Raw genomic sequence first — 17,459 nt, forward strand, 5'->3', positions numbered from 1 at the left:
CACTCAAAAAACTAAAATCATGGCATCCAGGCCCATCACTTCATGGCAAATAGATGGGGAAACAATGAAAACAGTGACAGACTTTATTTTGGAGGGCTCCAAAATCACTGCAAATGGTGACTGCAGCTATGAAATTAAAAGACACTTGCTCCTTGGAAGGAAAGCTATGCTATGCTAAGTCCCTTCAGTCGTGTCCGACTCTGTGTGACCCCACAGATGGCATCCCACCAGGCTCCCCCATCCCTGGGATTCTCCAGGCAAGAACACTAGAGTGGGTTGCCATTTCCTTCTCCAGTGCAAAGTGAAAAGTGAAAGTGAAGTCATTCAGTCGCGTCCGACTCTTAGCGACCCCATGGACTGCAGCCTACCAGGCTCCTCCGTCCATGGGATTTTCCAGGCAAGAGTACTAAGCAATGACCAACTTAGACAGTATATTAACAAGCAGAGACATTTCTTTGCCAACAAAGGTGCATCTAGTAAAAACTATGGTTTTTCCAAGAGTCATGCATGGATGTGAGAGATGGACTACAAAGAAAGCTGAGCACCAAAGAATTGATGCTTTTGAACTGCGGTGTTACAGAAGACTTTTGAGAGTCCCTTGGACTGCAAGGAGACCCAACCAGTCAATCCTAAAGGAAATCAGTCCTGAATATTCATTGGAAGGACTGATGCTGAAGCTGAAACTCCAGTACTTTGGCCACCTGATGTGAAGAGTGGACTAACTGGAAAACACCCTGATGCTGGGAAAGACTGAAGACAGAAGGAGGAGACGGCAGAGGATGAGATGGTTGGATGGCATCACTGACTGGATGGACATGAGTTTGAGCAAACTCGGAGAGTTGGTGATGGACAGGGAAGCTTGGTGTGCTGCAGTTCATGGGGTCCCTAGAGTCAAACATGACTGAGCAACTTAAATCAACTGAAGGTATAATTTCATGCAGTATTTAAACACTGTCACTATACTAGAGTAGTTCCTGAAACTTTTAAGTTGAAATCAGCAAAACCTAGCACTTTCTGTGCTACTAGCCACAAAGAAAAAAAAAAAATTATTGTAGTCTGCCAGGGTGGCTGCTATTGGGAGTTTTATTTTAAATACTGGCTTTTTGTGGGAATTATAATGACGATTAAGGGCTTAAAAGAAAAAAATATATATGTGCTGAAAAAAAATAACAAAGTGGAATAGATCAAGACCATCTGCACCTCCTGAAGATCAAAATTTCAGAAACATAAATTACTCAGCACTAAACAATGGCAACCCACTTCAGTTGCTCTTGCCTGGAAAATCCCACGGACGGAGGAGCCTGGTAGGCTGCAGTCCATGGGGTCACTAACAGTCGGACACCACTGATCGACTTCACTTTCACTTTTCACTTTCATGCATTGGAGAAGGGAATGGCAACTCACTCCAGTGTTCTTGCCTGGAGAATCCCAGGAATGGGGGAGCCTGGTGGGCTTCTGTCTATGGGGTCGCACAGAGTCAGACACGACTGAAGTGACTGAAGTGACTTCACTGAAGTGAAGTAGCAAACACTTCTCAAACCTACTATTTTAGATGAGGCTGACAGAATAGATAATACTAGTTGAAGTGTTTTAGCATCTACTTCTTTTGAGGTCCTACAAGTAATTAAGTGAACAGACTGAGTACTTAAAAAAAAAAAAAATGGTTTTGTCAGTGACAACAGAGAATCCCAAGAGTCATAGGAAACTCGAGATGTCAGAACTGGAATGAGCTGGTCAAAGCAGCTCTATGGCCAGAAATTCTCCTTCCAGTACTCTTCTCTACGTATACCTTTGAGATTCCGTATATTAACATAATAAATCTCTACTTAAATATAAGATCTAATACATGCCAACTATAAGCCTAAGACATCCTCCTGTCTTCTTCACAAGTCTCATGAGTTCAAAACTCACCAGGAATCACCCCCAAACTCGTAGGAAGATAGTCTTATTAGCCTCACCTATTACTCCTGAAAGATGATGCTGTCAAAGTGCTGCACTCAATATGCCAGCAAATTTGGAAAACTCAGCAGTGGCCACAGGACTGGAAAAGGTCAGTTTTCATTCCAATCCCTAAGAAAGGCAATTCCAAAGAATGCTCAAACTACTGCACGATTAAACTCATCTCACACGCTAGTAAAGTAATGCTCAAAATTCTCCAAGCCAGGCTTCAGCAATATGTGAACCGTGAACTTCCTGATGTTCAAGCTGGTTTTAGAAAAGGCAGAGGAACCAGAGATCAAATTGCCAACATCCGCTGGATCATGGAAAAAGCAAGAGAGTTCCAGAAAAACATCTATTTCTGCTTTATTGACTATGCCAAAGCCTTTGACTGTGTGGGTCACAATAAACTGTGGAAAATTCTGAAAGAAATGGGAATACCAGACCACCTGACCTGCCTCTTGAGAAATCTGTACGCAGATCAGGAAGCAACAGTTAGAACTGGACATGAACAACAGACTGGTTCCAAATAGGAAAAGCAGTACATCAAGGCTGTATATTGTCACCCTGCTTATTTAACTTCTATGCAGAGTACATCATGAAAAACGCTGGACTGGAAGAAAACAAGCTGGAATCAAGATTGCCAGGAGAAATATCAATAACCTCAGATATGCAGATGACACCACCCTTATGGCAGAAAGTGAAGAGGAACTAAAAAGCCTCTTGATGAAAGTGAAAGTGGACAGTGAAAAAGTTGGCTTAAAGCGCAACATTCAGAAAACGAAGATCATGGCATCCGGTCCCATCACTTCATGGGAAACAGATGGGGAAACAGTGGAAACAGTGACAGACTTTATTTTTGGGGGCTCCAAAATCACTGCAGATGGTGACTGCAGCCATGAAATTAAAAGATGCTTACTCCTTGGAAGGAAAGTTATGACCAACCTAGATAGCATATTCAAAAGCAGAGACATTACTTGGCCAACAAAGGTCCGTCTAGTCAAGGCTATGGTTTTTCCTGTGGTCATGTATGGATGTGAGAGTTGGACTGTGAAGAAGGCTGAGCGCCAAAGAATTAATGCTTTTGAACTGTGGTGTTGGAGAATACTCTTGAGAGTCCCTTGGACTGCAAGGAAATCCAACCAGTCCATTCTGAAGGAGATCAGCCCTGGGATTTCTTTGGAAGGAATGATGCTAAAGCTGAAACTCCAGTACTTTGGCCACCTCATGGGAAGAGTTGACTCATTGGAAAAGACTCTGATGCTGGGAGGGATTGGGGGCAGGAGGAGAAGGGGACGACAGAGGATGAGATGGCTGGATGGCATCACTGACTCGATGGACGTGAGTCTCAATGAACTCCGGGAGTTGGTGATGGACAGGGAGGCCTGGCGTGCTGTGATTCATGGGGTCGCCAAGACTCGGACACGATTGAGCAACTGATCTGATCTGATCTGATTACTTCTGCCTTTATAAATCCCTGCCATTCAAAAGCAGCAGTTTGGAGTAAGAAACATGTAAAGAGAAAATCTGCAACATAAAGTGGCAAATGTCACAAAATAACATTACTGAGGATTTATAATAAAATAAAGACAAGAAAAATGCTAAGCTGGGGTAGAGACCCTGGTTAGAGAATTCTGACTGTCAGGGGCACTGCCATCCAAGGTCAATTTTACCAGATTTTACTAAGAATCTACAATATTTCCCACCATTCCAGATATACAGAAACATAAGATGGTGTTTAACCACATTTAAGGATCTTAAATAAGAGTCCAAAGAACAATTTAGTGTGTGTTTGAACCAAAATAAGGATACTAGTCTTTCTGACACGGGTGGCATCATCATGCTGGATAGCAGACAAAAGACTGTAAATGAATTCACACAAGTAGTTTGAAGAACTAAGGCTCACTAAGAATGGGGGACAACTCAAATAGAAGAGTGATACAAGATTATTCAAGACAACACCGTGAGGTGAAGAATCTGAATGTATAAAGTTAGAAGAACAAAAGTAAAACTGAAAAAAAAAAGTGACTTTTTAAAGCTACAGTTTGTTATGGTAATGCTGTTTTATGCAAAAGCTGTAAGAACACGAACAGTTAAAAGCACCAGAGTTGGAACCAGACCCCTTTCCTCAGCATTCAACTCTATCACTTTCCAGTTATGTCATTTTTTTTTTTTAAGTTACTTAACAATTCTCTGCTTTAATCTCTACACCTCTAAAATGAGGTATCTGTGGAGCCAGGAGCAGCGTCTTCAAAACACAGGTGTTACAGTACTCTAACCAAAAATTGTATTCATAAAATCAAATCCATCCTTTAGACACTCGTAGGCTGCACAATCTGGCCACTAACTTTTAAGGTCTTACTCTTCATTGGACACCCTTCTACTTCCAGGAACCATAGGGATTTAATGTCAGTACTTTAAGCCAATAAGCTCTTTCCTACCTCCCCTTGCCTTATCTCCAGCGGCTCTGTATCCAGAAAACCTTTTCCTCACCAGACTTCCAAGTCCACTTCTCTAGGAAATCAACTTTCCTTCCTCTCCAATTCCATACCACATTTGCCTGCACCTCTGTACAGTTTACCACAATTCCCCGTTTGTGTGTTTGCTGTTTTAATGCCTCCTTCTCCTAGCGCTAAGACAGCGAGCAGGGGCAAATCTTTTTCAACCTCCTTGCCACCTTTCATCCCAGACTGTGCCTATGCAGGCCTGGAAAAGCATTAGGAAATAAAGCTATATGTTTATATCCCTCATGGCCGAAGTTCCAGAAACTGCTTACTTTCGTATATTTTGTTTGTTTTCATCCTAAAATCTTGACATAAAGCGTCCTTAAAAATCAGAACACCGTCATCCTTTCAAGAAAAGTTCTAGGGAGCATCCACCCGAGTCTCCAGTGCGGGCATTCTCAGCCTCAGAAGTTGTGTGCGTCGCAGAGGATGGCTATCCCCGCTCCGTGCTGTACTTGGGAATGAGGGGGCGCGGGCGCGGGCCCGGCGCTCGCCCAGCTCTGCCGCGCTCGGTTCCCCAGCCCTCGCCTCCCCTCGTCCCGCCGCGGCAGCGCCGTGGGAGCACCCGGGCCTGCACCGCCGCCCGCCCCGCGTCCCCGGCCTCCCTGCGGCCCGCCGCCCGCCTCCCGGGGCCCAGGCCGCGCCACCGCCTCGCAGGGAGCCGGGGGACTCTCTCGGCTCCGCGCGGCGCCGGGGGCGGAGCCGGCCGGGGGGCCCCGGGAGAGGCCGGGGCAGGCGGCGCCTCTGCCTACCCCGACACGCACCCAGCGCCCCCGGCCCCGGCCCCGGCCTCCTCGGGCCCGGCCCGCACCCGCGGCCGGGAGACCCGCCACTTACCAACCCGCCCGGGACAGCGCCGCTCCGGGAGCCTCGGCCATGGTAGCTGCTTATGCCGGGATGCTGGGGGGCTCGGCTAGGGGGCTGGGGGAGGCCTGCTACTTGAGACCCCCCAAAAAAAGAAAGAAAAAGAAAAAAGAAAAGAAAAAAACTCCTCCGGTCGGCTCTGCGACTGGGCATGCTCAGTGCGGCGGGCGCTTCCGCGTGCGGGTTCCGCTCGCCGCGTTTTCCGAGCGGCCGCGGGGGCCGGCCCGGCGTGCGGCTGCGAGCCGGTCGCGCTCCGGGGGCGGCGGTGCGCGGAGGACGGGCCGAGGCCGGTCTGTCAGCGCGGCCTCGCGGCGGAGGGCCGGCTGCACGTCGCCAGGCTCACTTTCCCGAGCTTCACGCCGTGGAGACCCGTGGGGCGGTCCTCTGTGCGGCAGAAAAGAAGCCTGCGTTCCCAGCGCGCACAGGCGGCCGCCTCCCGAGGGCAGAGCTGAGGCGCTAGGCGGCGGGAAGGCGCTGCCAGCTAGGCTCTGAGGCGGCCGCGTTTCCTACAGTGAAGCTCAAAGGGACAGTGTTCCCGACCCACTCTACACGGGAGAAAAGCTACTTTCTTATAACGATTCCTTCCCCCTTTTCCATCTGCCCGGGTGCAGAGAAAACAATATAATCGAATTTTTTCTATTCCGCAGAGTCAAATCGGACTGTCCAGGTCCCGCGCTACAATGAAAGTGAATGCGTGCACCCAAGAAGACCTGCACCTAAGGGATGTGGGAACTCGGGGAGCTGTGTTGTGCTTGTCTCTCACGCTGTCCTCCCACCGGGCCCGTGCAGGCCCCGGCGCGGCGCTGTGACGTCGGCGCGGGTACTGCCAGGCCTAGTTCCCGCCCACCCCGTGCCGGTGCCCTGCTCCGGCTCTCCGGGCTGAAACGAGGGGCGGGTCCGGAATGTGCATGCGCGGCGACGGCGCCGAGCGGCGCGGGAAACGTTCCAACGGGATTGGGCGGCCGAGACTCACACCAGCCAATCAAAGGAGCAGGCGGAAGGGGCTGTGGGACCGGGAGATACTCTAGAGTTGTCCCTGCCTTCCACCGTCGTTTCCTGCGGCCGCTGAGGAGAAAGGTTCTTCTGAGTGGCGCTGGTCCAAGCTGTGAAGTCCGGCGGGGAGACTGTTAAAACCTTCAGCCCTATAACCGGAGCTACCTCATCTGTTTCATCATCACCAACATGAACTTAGAGCAGAGTCTGTGAAACCCGGCAGAGCCACACCTGAGACAGGAGGAAACCGACTCTCACAGAAAGAGGGGGATAATTACAGAGTGAAGCTAAAATTCCTTAATTTTGTTTTCATTTTAACTGACCTATTTCGTTTGGGCTTCCCAAAAGTCATAGTTTTAAAATCACGATATGTTGCTTAACTGGGATGCTGTTGAAATGTGTGCCCAAGCACATTGCTTAGTTACTGATTTTAATGAAACATATTTTGAAGCAGTTTTAGAATTGTATACAATGTTTAGGCGAGACGTATTATATCTGTGTATTTCTATTTATAGGCACCATTCAAAATATCCCTCCTGGCGTCCCTTGTGGCTCGGCTGGTAAAGAATCTGACGGCAATGCCGGAGACGTGGATTCGATCCCTGGATTGGGGAGATTTCCCTGGAGAAGGAAAAGGTTACCCATTTCAGTATTCTGGCCCGGAGAATTCCATGGACTGTATAGTCTATGGGGTCGCGAAGAGTCACACAGGACTGAGCGACATCCACTTCAAAATATCCTGGAGTCAGGAAAGGATTTACCATTTTGAAGGTGAATAGATGACTCAAAGGGCTTCCCTGATAGCTCAGTTGGTAAAGAATCTGCCTGCAATGCAGGAGACCCCCAGTTAGATTCCCGTGTAGGGAAGATGCCCTGGCGAAGGGATAGGCTACCCACTCCAGAATTCTTGGGCTTCCCTTATGGCTCAACTGGTAAAGAATCCGCCCGCAATGTGGGAGACCTGGGTTCGATCCCTGGTTTGGAAAGAAACCCTGGATGATGGAAAGACTATCTACTCCGGTATTCTGGCCTGGCGAATTCCATGGACTGTATAGTCCATGGGGTCGCAAAGAGTGAGACAGAACTGAGCGACTTTCTCTTTCACATAGATGAATCAAAATTAAATGGCTGATAATTTTTGTTGGTTGTGAAACAGAATTTTCTCTTCTTCAGTCGCTAAGTCCTGTCCTCAACTCTTTGTGGCCCTGTGGACTGCAGCACATTGGGCTTCCCTGTTCCTCACTGTCTCAGGGAGTTTACTCAAATTAATGTCCTGTTGAGTTTGTGAAGCTGCCTAATGATGTCATGCTCTGCTACCCTCTTCTCTTGCCTTCAGTCTTTCACAGCATCGGAGTCTTTTCCACTGAGTCTGCTCTTCCATCAGGTAGTCAAAATGTGAAACTAATATGTTGTCCCAATCAGAATTCTTCACTGGCTAAATACATGGTTTCATGTGCAGTGTATACAGTAAGAATTTACCATTGTGTGGTACTTAACAATAACTTTATTAAAATTCTCCATAAAACATTAAATTCTCTTATGGTAAGAAATGCTTAAAGAATGGATTGAAGATTCCCACTGGAGGAATTTTAGATAATATAAGCCTCAAAAAAAGTAATTGGAATAATTGAATTTAAAAATTGGGTAAAGAAAATGCATGAATTTAAAAGTGCCAGTAGAAATAAATAAAGGGAAGGATGAAAACTTTTCTTTCATAGAAATACCAGAGAGTAAATGTACAACAAATAATAGAATTAGAAAATCACCATTTTGCAAATCAGTCACAATTGATTCAGACTAGAGAATGCCAAAAGTCACTGGGTGAAAGATAGTAGGAGTACAGGATGTTCACTCGGTGTCAAAGTATCAAGTTGTTAAAGTATCAAAAGTCTGTTTTTCCCTTATTATAAAAGGGAAAAACATACCTGTATGTTAAAAAAAAAAGTGACTGCTTTAAATAAGTAATCAAGGCTAATCAATAATGGGACAATCAGATGTTATGTGCTTACTGATACAATGCAATCAGAAATACACATCATATGACAAATATTCTCGAAAAAGTTGTTTACCCCGAATTTGAGTGAACTTCTAGATCCCTATCTAAACCTCCACCACCAGCCCTCCAGGCATATTTGGGCATGTATAGAGACATTTTGGTTGTTATAACCTGGTGGGAACAGGGAAATATTAAACATCCTGCAATACACAAGATAGCTACCTGATCCAAGATGTCAGTAGTGCCAAGCCTGAGATACATAGGGAATTTAACAAGTAAAACATAAGGAAACAGGCAGATAAAACTGGAATCTGGCATCTTGTACAAGAAACCTGGCAGGGACTGTACAAATGTAATTTAACTTTTACATTTGTGAAAATGTAATTTTTTAAAAAAGAATTCTTCCAGATTAAAAACAATAAAAAGACATGACAACAACATGCAATCATGGATTTAAAAAGAATCAGGGGAAGGAACAGGAGAGATTTTGTAGCCAAATGGACAAATTTCAATATGGACTAGATACTGGATAGTATAATGTAATTATAATTTTCTTAGATATGATAAAGTCCTTAATATAAGAAACTTTATGTCAAATATTTATGGCTGAAAAGCTGTGGTGTTTATAACCATGTGTGTGTGTGTGTGCTATGAAAGAAGGTAAATGTGGCAAAATGTTTAAGATGGAATCTAATTGGAGGGTCCAGTGCTCATTATATATTTTTTAAAATTTTTGCTAAGTTTAAAGCTTTTCAAAATAAAAATTTAAGGGAAAAGCATGGAATATACTCATTTCTTTCACATCAAGAATTAGGATTATGCTCTATATACATAAGTTAATGCCATGTGATATGGTAGGAGGTGACTAGACAAAAAAATTAGATTTCCATTTTTAATAAGATGAATCATTGATTTACAGAAAATATAAAGTCTACAATGAGCTGAAAGCTGGAGAAGAGCCTAAAGAAGACAGAAGAGCTATGTTAGGTATCAGTTCAGTTCAGTCGCTTAGTCGTGTCTGACTCATGGCGACCCCATGAACCACAGCATGCCAGGCCTCCCTGTCCATCACTAATTCCCGGAGTCCACCCAAACCCATGTCCATTGAATCAGTGATGCCATTCAATCATCGCATCCTCTGTCATCCCCTTCTCCTCCTGTCCTCAATCTTTCCCAGCATCGGGGTCTTTCCAAATGAGTCAGCTCTTCGCATCAGGTGGCTAAAGTATTGGAGTTTCAACATCACTCCTACCAATGAACACCCAGGACTGCTCTCCTGTAGGATTGACTGCTTGGATCTCCTTGCAGTCCAAGGAACTCTCAACAGTTTTCTCCAACACCACAGTTCAAAAGCATCAATTCTTCAACACTCTTTATACTTTATACTTTCTTTATAGCTTTCTTTATACTCCAACTCTCACATCCATACATGACCACTGGAAAAACCATAGCCTTGACTAGATGGACCTTTGTTGGCAAAGTAATGTCTCTGCTTTTTAATATGCTGTCTAGGTGGGTCATAACTTTCCTTCCAAGGAGTAAGCATCTTTTAATTTCATGGCTCCAATCACCATGTGCAGTGATTTTGGAGCCCAGAAAAATAAAGTCTGTCACTGTTTCCCCATCTATTTCCCATGAAGTGATGGGACTGGATGCCATGATCTTAGTTTTCTGAATGTTGCGCTTTAAGCCAACTTTTTCACTCTCCTCTTTCACTTTCATCAAGAGGCTCTTTAGTTCTTCTTCACTTTCTGCCATAAGGGTGGTGTCATCGGCATACCTGAGATTATTGATATTTCTCCCGACAATCATGATGCCAGCTTGTGCTTCCAGCCCAGCGTTTCTCATGATGTACTCTGCATAGAAGTTAAATAAGCAGGGTGACAATATACAGCCTTGACGTACTCCTTTTCCTGTTTGGAACCAGTCTGTTGTTTCATGTCCAGTTCTTACTGTTGCTTCCTGACCTGCATACAGATTTCTCAAGAGGCAGGTCAGGTGGTCTGGTATTCCCATCTCTTTCAGAATTTCCCACAGTTTATTGTGATCCACACAGTCAAAGGCTTTGGCATAGTCAATAAAGCAGAAATAGGTGTTTTTCTGGAACTCTCTCACTTTTTCGATGATCCAGCAGATGTTGGCAATTTGATCTCTGGTTCCTCTGCCTTTTCTACAAACAGCTTGAACATCTGGAAGTTCACAGTTCATGTATTGCTGAAACCTCGCTTGGGGAATTTTAAGCATTACTTTACTAGTGTGTGAAATGAGTGTAATTGTGCAGTAGTTTGAGCATTCTTTGGCATTGCCTTTCTTAGGGATTGGAATGAAAACTGACCTTTTCCAGTCCTGTGGCCACTGCTGAGTTTTCCAAAAATGCTGACATATTGAGTGCAGCCCTTTCACAGTATCATCTTTTAGGATTTGAAATACCTCAACTGGAATTCCATCACCTCCACTAGTTTTGTTCACAGTGATGCTTCCTAAGGCCCACTTGACTTCACATTCCAGGATGTCTGGCTCTAGGTGAGTGTAAGTGATCACACTATCCTGATTATCTGGGTCGTGAAGATCTTTTTTTGTACAGTTCTGTGTATTCTTGCCATCTCTTCTTAATATCTTCTGCTTCTGTTAGGTCCCTACCATTTCTGTCCTTTATTGAGCCCATCTTTGCATGAAACGTTCCCTTGATATCTCTAATTTTCTTGAAGAGATCTCTAGTCTTTCCCATTCTATTGTTTTTCTCTATTTCTTTGCATTGATGGCTGAGGAAGGCTTTCTTATCTGTCCTTGCTATTCTTTGGAACTCTGCATTCAAATGGGTATATCTTTCCTTTTCTCCTTTGCTTTTCACTTCTATTCTTTTAACAGCTATTTGTAAGGCCTCCTCAGACAGCCATTTTGCTTTTTTGCATTTCTTTTTCTTGGGGATGGTCTTGATTCCTGTCTCCTGTACAATGTCACAAACCTCTGTCCATAGTTCATCAGGCACTCTATCCGATCTTGTCCCTTAAATCTATTTCGGACTTCCACTGTATAGTCATAAGGAATTTGATCTAGGTCATACCTGAATAGTCTAGTGGTTTTCTCCACTTTCTTCAATTTAAGTCTGAATTTGGCAATAAGGATTTCATGATCTGAGCCACAGTCAGCTCCCAGTCTTGTTTTTGCTGACTGTATAGAGCTTCTCCATTTTTGGCTGCAAAGAATATAATCAATCTGATTTCAGTGTTGACCATCTTGTGATGTCCATGTGTAGAGTTTTCTCTTGTGTCATTGGAATAGAGTGTTAGGTATAAGAGGACAAAAATGAGGAATTAAATATATTTGGAGTCAATGGAATAAATTAAGAGAAGAGAGACTGAAAATCCATTCAACTGTTTCATTTCAGTAAAAGAAAAGTTTCTCAGATTGAAAATGATAGAAGGCTTTGGATAAGGAGGTAAAAACCACAATAAAAAATGGTATTATAAGAGTACCTAGCCCCTCTGAGACACATTAAATCTTTGACTTTAAACAATTTGCCTTACAGAGAATACTAAAATAACCTGTGAATGACTTAGATGAGCCAATGCCACGGAGCTCTGACGAATTGCTGAGCATATCAAGAAATGCGCTAGATGACTGAAAAGATTTTCAGTCCTAAAAAGGGGGGAAATATATATTCAACAAATGGTGCTGGGACAACTTGGTATTCCCATGCAGAAGAAAAAAGTTGGACCCCCTTTAACATCATATGTAAAAATTAACTCAAAACTGATTATAGATCTAAATGCAAGGGCTAAAAATATAATACTCAAAATGTTAAAGCTAATCTTCACGACAATGGGTTAGGCAATAGATATGGCAACCAAAGCACAATTTTTAAAAGAAATTAGATAATTTAAACTTCATCAAAATGTAAAACTTTTAAAAGGTAAGGAAATCCAAGGAAATGGATATATATATATATATATATATATATATATAAATATATATAAAATGTGTGTATGGGTGACTGATTCACAATGCTGTACAGCAGAAACCAACAACATTGTAAAGTAACTATTCCCCAATTTAAAAAAACTTAACTTTTGTGCCTCAAAGGCAGTGAAAAGACAATTTACAGAATGAGAGAAAATGGGGTTTGTATCAAGAATATATAAAGATTTATAATTCAATAATAGAAAGACAACTCAGTTAAAAATGGGCAGAGCATTTTAGCAGATATTTCTCCAAAAGACTGTATATGTCCTTTCTCCAAAGGACATATACAGATGGTCAATAAATAGATGAAAAGGTGCTCAACATCATTAGTCATTGCATGCATGTGTGCTAAGTTTCTTCAGTCGTGTCTAACTCTGCAACCTTATGGACTGTAACCTCCCAGGCTCCTATGTCTTGACTGGGGTTCCTCCAGTCAAGAAGACGAGTGGGTTGCCATGCCCTCCTCCAGGGGATCTTCCTGACCCAGGGATGAAACCCACATCTCCTGCACTGGCAGATGGGTTGTTTACGACTAGCACTGCCTGGAAGCCCCCATTTGTCATTAGGGAAATACAAATGAAAAGTACACGAGATACTTCACTCCCACTATTATGACTATGGTTAAACAGATGAACAGTGACAAATGTTGGTGAGGATATGGAGAAATTGGAACATTCATACATTGCCAGTGGAAATATAAAATCACACAGCCACTTCGGAAACCAATTTGGCAGGTCCTCAAAAAGTTAAATGATAGAGTTTTCATATGACCCAAAATTAATATATCAGTTCAGTCACTCAGGCGTGTCCGAATCTTTGTGACCCCATGAACCACAGCACGCCAGGCCTCCCTGTCCATCACTAAATCCCAGAGTCCACCCAAACCCATGTCCATTGAGTCGGTGATGCCATCCAACCATCTCATCCTCCGTCATCCCCTTCTCCTCCTGTCCTCAATCTTTCCCAGCATCTGGGTCTTTTCAAATGAATCAGCTCTTCGCATCAGGTGGCCAAAGTATTAGAGTTTCCGCTTCAACATCAGTCCTTCCAATGAATACTTAGGACTGATGTCATTTAGGATGCACTGGTTGGATCTCCTTGCAGTCCAAGGGACTCTCAAGAGTCTTCTCCAACACCACAGTTCAAAAGTATCAGTTCTTAGGCACTCAGTTTTCTTTATAGCCCAACTCTCACATCCATACATGACCACTGGAAAAACCATAGCCTTGACTAGACGGACCTTGGAGACAAAGTAATGTCTCCGCTTTTTAATATGCTGTCTAGGTGGGTCATAACTTTCCTTCCAAGGAGTAAGCATCTTTTAATTTCATGGCTCCAATCACCATGTGCAGTGATTTTGGAGCCCAGAAAAATAAAGTCTGTCACTGTTTCCCCATCTATTTCCCATGATGTGATGGAACGGGATACCATGATCTTAGTTTTCTGAATGTTGCACTTTAAGCCAACTTTTTCACTCTCCTCTTTCACTTTCATCAAGAGGCTCTTTAGTTCTTCTTCACTTTCTGCCATAAGGGTGGTGTCATCGGCATACCTGAGATTATTGATATTTCTCCCGACAATCGTGATTCCAGCTTGGGCTTCTTCCAGCCCAGCGTTTCTCATGATGTACTCTGCATAGAAGTTAAATAAGCAGGGTGACAACATACAGCCTTGACGTACTACTTTTCCTGTTTGGAAAAAATTCCCAGTCTGTTGTTTCATGTCCAGTTCTTACTGTTGCTTCCTGACCTGCATACAGCTTTCTCAAGAGGCAGGTCAGGTGGTCTGGTATTCCCATCTCTTTCAGAATTTCTCAGTTTATTGTTCACACAGTTAAAGGCTTTGGCATAGTCAATAAAGCAGAAATAGGTGTTTTTCTGGAACTCTCTCGCTTTTTCGATGATCCAGCAGATGTTGGCAATTTGATCTCTGATTCCTCTGCCTTTTCTACAAAGAGCTTGAACATCTGGAAGTTCACGGTTCATGTATTGCTGAAACCTGGCTTGGTTGTGTAGTAGTTTGAGCATTCTTTGGCATTGCCTTTCTTTGGGATTGGAATGAAAACTGACCTTTTCCAGTCCTGTGGCCACTGCTGAGTTTTCCAAAAATGCTGACATATTGAGTGCAGCATTTTCACAGCATCATCTTTCAGGATTTGAAATAGCCCAACTGGAATTCCATCACCTCCACTAGTTTTGTTCACAGTGATGCTTCCTAAGGCCCACTTGACTTCACATTCCAGGATATCTGGCTCTAGGTGAGTGTAAGTGATCACACTATCGTGATTATCTGGGTCGTGAAGATCTTTTTTTGTACAGTTCTTCTGTGTATTCTTGCCATCTCTTCTTAATATCTTCTGCTTCTGTTAGGTCCCTACCATTTCTGTCCTTTATTGAGCCCACCTTTGCATGAAATGTTCCCTTGATATCTCTAATTTTCCTTAAGAGATCTCTGCTGCTGCTGGTGGTGCTAAGTTGCTTCAGTCGTGTCCTACTCTGTGCAACCCCATAGACAGCAACCCACCAGGCTCCCCTGTCCCTGGGATTCTCCAGGCAAGAACATTAGAGTGGGTTGCCATTTCCTTCTCCAATGCATGAAAGTGAAAAGTGAAAATGAAGTGGCTCAGTTGTGTCTGACTCCTAGCGACCCCATGGACTGTAGCCTACCAGGCTCCTCCATCCATGGGATTTTCCAGGCAAGAGTACTGGAGTGGGTTGCCATTGCCTTCTCCATAAAGAGATCTCTAGTCTTTCCCACTTGTTGTTTTCCTCTATTTCTTTGCATTGATGGCTGAGGAAGGCTTTCTTATCTCTGCTTGCTATTCTTTAGAACTCTGCATTCAAATGGGTATATTTTTCCTTTTCTCCTTTGCTTTTCACTCCTTTGCTTTTCACTTCTATTCTTTTCATAGCTATTTGTAAAGCCTCCTCAGACAGCCATTTTGCTTTTTTGCATTTCTTTTTCTTGGGAATGGTCTTGATTCCTGTCTCCTGTTCAATGTCATGAACCTCTGTCCATAGTTCATCAGGCACTCTGTCTATCAGATCTCGTCCCTTAAATCTATTTCTCACTTCCACTGTATAGTCATAAGGGATTTGATATAGGTCATACCTGAATAGTCTAGTGGTTTTCCCCACTTTCTTCAAGTCTGAATTTGGCAATAAGGATTTCATGATCTGAGCCACAGTCATCTCCCAGTCTTTTTTTTGCTGACAGTATAGAGCTTCTCCCTCTTTGGCTGCAAAGACTATAATCAATCTTATTTCATTGTTGACCATCTGGTGATGTCCATGTGTAGAGTCTTCTCTTGTGTTGTTGGAAGATGGTGTTTGCTATGACCAATGTGTTCTCTTGGCAGAACTCTATTAGCCTTTGCCCTGTTTCATTCTGTACTCCAAGGCCAAATTTGCCTGTTACTCCAGGTGTTTCTTGACTTCCTCCTTTTGCATTCCTGTCCCCTATAATGAAAAGGACATCTTTTTGGGGTCTTAGTTCTAGAAGGTCTTGTAGGTCTTCATAAAACCATTCAGCATATACTCAAGAGAAATGGAAACATATGTCCACATAAAACATGGACATGACTATTCACAGTCTTATTCGTAATAACCAATAAGTGGGAAAAAATCCAAATGTCCATCAACTGATGAAAAGATACATAAAAGGAATGGGAATCCACAAACTGAAGACCAGAGAATTTACTGTTAACCCACTTGACATGGTTTTAGAACTCATGATTTATGAAATGATTTAGTAGGAAGAGTAATTCAAATAACTGATGTCTGAAGATTGTTTGAGTCCTAGAATTTTATAGAAAATGAACTATTTCCTTAAAAAAAAAAAAGTTTCTTAAGTACTGACTACAAGTAGTTTGCTATTAGGAGAGACCAGGTTATGCCATGACAAACAACCACAACATATTAGTGATTTGTGATAAAAACGTGTTTATTTCTCTTTCATGTAATGTGTCCACTGTGGATGTCTAGAGAATGAGCGGAAAGGCCTTCTCACTTCAGAACCCTGACAAAGCACTAACCATCAGGAAGATCACTAGTGAAGCAGTAGCAGGAAGGAAGACTCTGGAGTATCTCACATTGGAAACTGAATGCTCTGCCAGGATTGGACACAGGACAACACAAGAAGTCGAACACCAGGAGCTGGTAGGTGAAGAGCTAGAAATATTCAGTGAGCAAGATTAATGATTGTGGTAGTCAATGTGGCTCAGTACTATTTGTAATGACAAAATCCTGGAGATAAACAAAGTCAATCAATAGTGGAATATTTAGATAAGTTACAGTGGGTACCATAGACATTACCAAAAGAAAAAAGTTAAAGAAATAGATCATTATGTACTGACTAAGATATATTAGCCAGATACATATGTGGAGTAAAAGAATAAAAGCAAGTTTTAATATGATTAATTAGTACAAATCCTTAAGAGAAAGGCAACATTTCAGTAGAGAAATGGGCAGAGTATATGAATGTTGTTGTTTAGTCGCTCGAGTAGTGTCTGACTCTTTTTGGGAACCCACAGACTGTAACCCTCCAGGCTCCTCTGTCCATGGGATTTCCCAGTCAAGAATACTGGAGTGGGTTGCTATTTCCTTCTCCAGGGGATCTTCTCCACCCTGAGACTGAATCCACGTCTCCTGCATTGGCATGCAGATCCTTTACTGCTGAGCCACAAGGGAAACCCAACTTGGCAATTTCTAGCAAAGCTTGAAAGGTGTATACCTTATGATTGAGTATTTTCATTTTTAGATCTATATTCCAGAGAAAAAATGCTCATTAATACATTGCTTAAAATAGAAGAATGAAAATTCCAATGTCCAGGTAAGGAGAAATGGGTTTTAAAGAGTTGTATATGTATGTGTTCTATCAAAAAATAGAATAATCTATGTTAGTTTAAAGAAATATGCTACATATCAACTTGAGTGGATCTTGACCACATAATGCCAAGTAAAAGAAAAAGCAGCTTGGTAAACTTATTCAGTGTATTACATTATGTGAAATTTAAAAAAACACTTATAAAAATACATCTATTACAATAGAGCTCCGTGCAATAATTCTATATCTGCACAATCCAATATCCTAGCCACTAGTCATGTGTGGCTACTGAGCACTTCAAATATCATGAGTGCAATATAAAACTGATCTTTAACATTTAAAAATTTTATTTTGATTTAAATAATCACATTGGCTGG

The 17,459-nt window shown here is 42.8% G+C and overlaps 2 protein-coding genes and 1 long non-coding RNA gene across 15 annotated transcripts in view; 2 read left to right on the forward strand and 1 right to left on the reverse strand.

Annotated features, from left to right (window-relative positions):
* Nucleotides 1–5,481, reverse strand: part of TDRD3 (tudor domain containing 3) — a 217,514-nt gene extending 212,033 nt beyond the window's left edge. For all 13 annotated transcript variants that reach the window (XR_015137568.1, XR_015137569.1, XM_086328443.1 and 10 more), the window contains exon 1: nucleotides 5,280–5,481. Coding sequence is in view for 9 of the 13 variants with exons in the window: in XM_086328443.1 (XP_086184569.1) it covers nucleotides 5,280–5,459 (180 nt within the window). In the remaining 4 variants the exon portion in view is untranslated. The remainder of the gene's footprint in view (nucleotides 1–5,279) is intronic.
* Nucleotides 4,108–9,071, forward strand: LOC147361327 (uncharacterized). The gene is made up of 2 exons (XM_086328447.1): nucleotides 4,108–5,321; nucleotides 5,954–9,071. Exons 1-2 carry the CDS (start codon nucleotides 4,904–4,906, stop codon nucleotides 6,187–6,189), a joined length of 654 nt encoding a protein of 217 aa, XP_086184573.1. The 5' UTR covers nucleotides 4,108–4,903; the 3' UTR covers nucleotides 6,190–9,071.
* A 7,170-nt stretch (nucleotides 9,072–16,241) lies between these two features.
* Nucleotides 16,242–17,087, forward strand: LOC147361328 (uncharacterized). The gene is made up of 2 exons (XR_015137571.1): nucleotides 16,242–16,415; nucleotides 17,017–17,087. It is a non-coding gene; the product is annotated as an uncharacterized LOC147361328 (long non-coding RNA).
* The last annotated feature ends 372 nt before the right edge of the window (nucleotides 17,088–17,459 follow it).

Source organism: Bos grunniens, chromosome 12 (assembly GCF_055505025.1).
Source record: "Bos grunniens cultivar Pamir isolate PY7600 chromosome 12, Bosgru_T2T1.0, whole genome shotgun sequence".
NCBI lineage: Eukaryota > Metazoa > Chordata > Mammalia > Artiodactyla > Bovidae > Bos > Bos grunniens.

Coding starts and splice junctions, on each gene's coding strand:
- LOC147361327 (XM_086328447.1), top strand. CDS start 4,904: ATGAGGGGGCGCGGGCGCGGGCCCGGCGCTCGCCCAGCTCTGCCGCGC. Junction 5,322..5,953: donor CTCCGGGAGCCTCGGCCATG/GTAGCTGCTTAT, acceptor TCTATTCCGCAG/AGTCAAATCGGACTGTCCAG.